At 33.4% G+C, this 3,273-nt stretch overlaps 1 protein-coding gene across 1 annotated transcript in view; it reads right to left on the reverse strand.

Annotated features, from left to right (window-relative positions):
- LOC105456888 (probable citrate synthase 2, mitochondrial) overlaps positions 1 to 3,273 on the reverse strand; it is a 28,251-nt gene that overhangs the window by 4,874 nt on the left and 20,104 nt on the right. The window contains exon 2 of the mRNA XM_011701249.1: positions 1,141 to 1,296. Coding sequence (XP_011699551.1) covers positions 1,141 to 1,296 — 156 coding nt within the window. The remainder of the gene's footprint in view (positions 1 to 1,140; positions 1,297 to 3,273) is intronic.

Raw genomic sequence — 3,273 nt, forward strand, 5'->3', positions numbered from 1 at the left:
AAAGTATTTAACATATCGAAATATTCGTATGTATTTCTTTAGTGCATATTATATAGTTTTTTAAAAATTTTGGTTTTTTGCTCCAGGTTCAATCAAATGGCAGATCTCCGCAACGCCGATTTGACAAAATAACGTTTAAATTGGCTTCAGCGTCGCCATTTTGTTCAAAAAAATAAATAAATAAAATATTTTACTTCTAAAGACTTGTATTATTAAAGCCTTAAAAAACGAATTTTTTGTTACTTTTATTGTTTTCCTAAAAAAAATTAAAAGTTACCGATTGATTTTTAGGCGGTCAAGGTGGTGTAACCCCTTAATAAATTTCAATAAATGTTAATATAATCATGAGAAATTAGCTTCAAATTTATTTAATTAAAGTATTCAAATTTCTCAATAATCTCATTCAAAGATGTACCGTCGATATTTTCGATTAGTTCATTAATACCAACGACGTTCTGACTAGTTAGACCCATATTTAAACAATATTAGCATCATGACTATTAAAACATTAATTAATCATGCAGAGATCGGCGATAAGTATAATAAAAATAGATACACAGAGCTGATGAATGAGGTCTTCATGCGCGACAAGTGAGATTGTCACATGCGAGGCTCGTTCTCGATGACGATTAATCGTCACGCGTTCCATTCGGCTGATAGCCGCGCGGCGAAAAAAAAAAATACGCTGCTCATTGACGCCGCATGCGGTGATCAGAAATTGTCACGTGCGCTGCGATTATCATATGATCACAAAGCAAGCACGCGGACTTTATCGCAAGTCGCGTATATTCTCCAGTTGGTAACGAATAATAACTCGTCGTATCCTCTCTCCTCCGTCATCCGGTCGAATTCACGATTATTGTAATTGTTAATTATTGATGATTGCAAATATCTAATCGCCGCGATACAACTGAATCGTCAATTGCGATAAAGGAAACAAGATTTTATTGAAGACAGTAATAATAACGTGCAGAATGTATATCTTTTTCTGGAAAAACGAGATTTTATTCAAACAAAAAAATTCCCTCCGATCAAATTTAAAAGTAATTAAAATAAGATTGTCCTATCCTGTGATACTATTCTATTTTACAAAGGCGATTCGACTCTTAACACGAGAGAATGTGATAGTAAAACGCGTACCATGTCGACCGTGACTTCTCCAACTTTAGTGGACCCATGGTCCTTACGGAAGGCTTTGACCCGCTCCTGCTCCCTCGGGATCCTGTCAGCGAGAACCTTTTTGAGATCCGTGGACGCATCGGTGAGCTGCCGCACGAAGACCGCTGACGTTATTTTCTGAAAGGACAAGAATTATAATTAATAGCTGCAGAGAATGACGCAAAATGCAGAACGTATCGGAGGGCGATAATCTCAGAAATAAGTACAAACTAAAGCTGTTCAAACGTACTAATTAAAATTAATTAATTAATGCATGTTTTAATTAAAATTAAGTATGGTAAAAATTATATTATGCTAGTATAATTATATCAAGTTGAACAAAAAAATTATCTCATGTTTCTTCAATAGACGGCTTTTGTTACACAATTTCATTATGTATTCAACGAGATCAGAATAAGGCTTGAAAAAGTGGCAGTGGAAGTAGCTGAGAAAAAAAAAACGTTGAGAACTTCTTATTCAATTCAATAATTAAACAATAAATTATACAACTTGTACAACTTTTCTTCTTCATGTTAGATATTTAATAAGCTTGACGTTTAAAATAATAAGTCAGATATTTAATAAGCTTGATTGTTTTTTCAAGTTATTTCCCAGACCATGAATTTCTGACAATATCTTGTGTTTTCCGTTCTCGATTCTCTCGCGGAACATCCCATGCGTGACATATTGTGTCGCAAAAAAATCGTCACGGCGCGACGGAAGACACATGTGGATTACGTAAAAGCGAACAAATTGTTAACCATTGTCGATGGTGCACGCGCGAGTGTCCGTTGGGTTGGTAAATTCGCATTGGCAAATTATGATTTCGTAACGCCAGAACGAGACTGAAAATAAACGAGACAGGTCCTGAAGACGGTCCGCGCGCGATTTCATGCAACTCGTACCATTTATGAAATTCGTAACATATAATTATATTTATAACATCTTAACGACAGATTTAATATTTTACTTGGAGAAAGATGTTAATAATATTCCTATACACATCTATTTGCGTCTGAGAATGAAAATTCAATAGAAGTGGCAAAACATCGATTTATTGATATTTTCACATATTTATCTATTTAAAAAATGAAAGTTGAATAGAAATGGCGAGAATCAAAATTATTAAAAAAATTATCTTTAAAATTTTTCTAATAATTATACATGTTACTATAGAATTATGTAGGGGAACGTTTTTTCTGTTAAACTCACGGTCGGCTCTTGTGACAAAAAAGACAAAAAAATTCGTAATCGTTTCTCATCTCGACACGCATCAATCACCATCGAACGTCATGAGAAACGTCAGATAAGAACGAGATCGCCGGAGTTCGAGGTCATTATCAAACAGAGCGTGCCGCTCGCGGAAACGGGCGCGGAATCGAGGAGAATTAATCCTGCACAGTCACTTATTCATGAAGGATAAGTATTTATCATTATTGTCTTTAACATGTTAAATGCCTCACTTTAGACCGGAGCTTGGCCAGATTTTGGAACGAGATTCCAAACAGATTCTTGTGAAAATAACTTATTGCGAAAAATATTACTTCAGAATAATTTTCACAGGATTTAAAAAAGATGTTCTATGAGCATCGAATTATTAGGTTGCCTTGGCAATTTAATTATGATATTACGTACTATTCAATTTAAAGCTGCGTATTAAAGACCGACGATTATGCGGCGCACAGTTTGCCTGAACTGATTGTGAGAATCGTAAGATTCACATATTATAATATTGTCAAGCACCAAGTTCTGTTTTGTATCGTATTGGCGTTTTCATCTCAATATTATATAATCTGTATACAATATATTTCTTAAAACAATATATATTATCAATACATATTATATTACATATTATCTGTATACAAGAGGACATTCATAAAAAACAGCAAGACTTGTACTGCAAATGCAAGACGAAATTATTGAGGCAAGAAATATATCTTAAGGCCATATATAAGAATAATATCCTCTAAGATTTAGTGAATTTCACTAATATTTAAAAAAAATTTTTTTTTGGGTGATATATATATATACCTATATATATATATATATATATACAGGGCTGGGCATATTTCAAATACTTGTGTTTGAAATACAGTATTTGAAATACAATTTGTA

This window comes from Wasmannia auropunctata, unplaced genomic scaffold (assembly GCF_000956235.1).
Source record: "Wasmannia auropunctata unplaced genomic scaffold, wasmannia.A_1.0 LD335513.1, whole genome shotgun sequence".
NCBI lineage: Eukaryota > Metazoa > Arthropoda > Insecta > Hymenoptera > Formicidae > Wasmannia > Wasmannia auropunctata.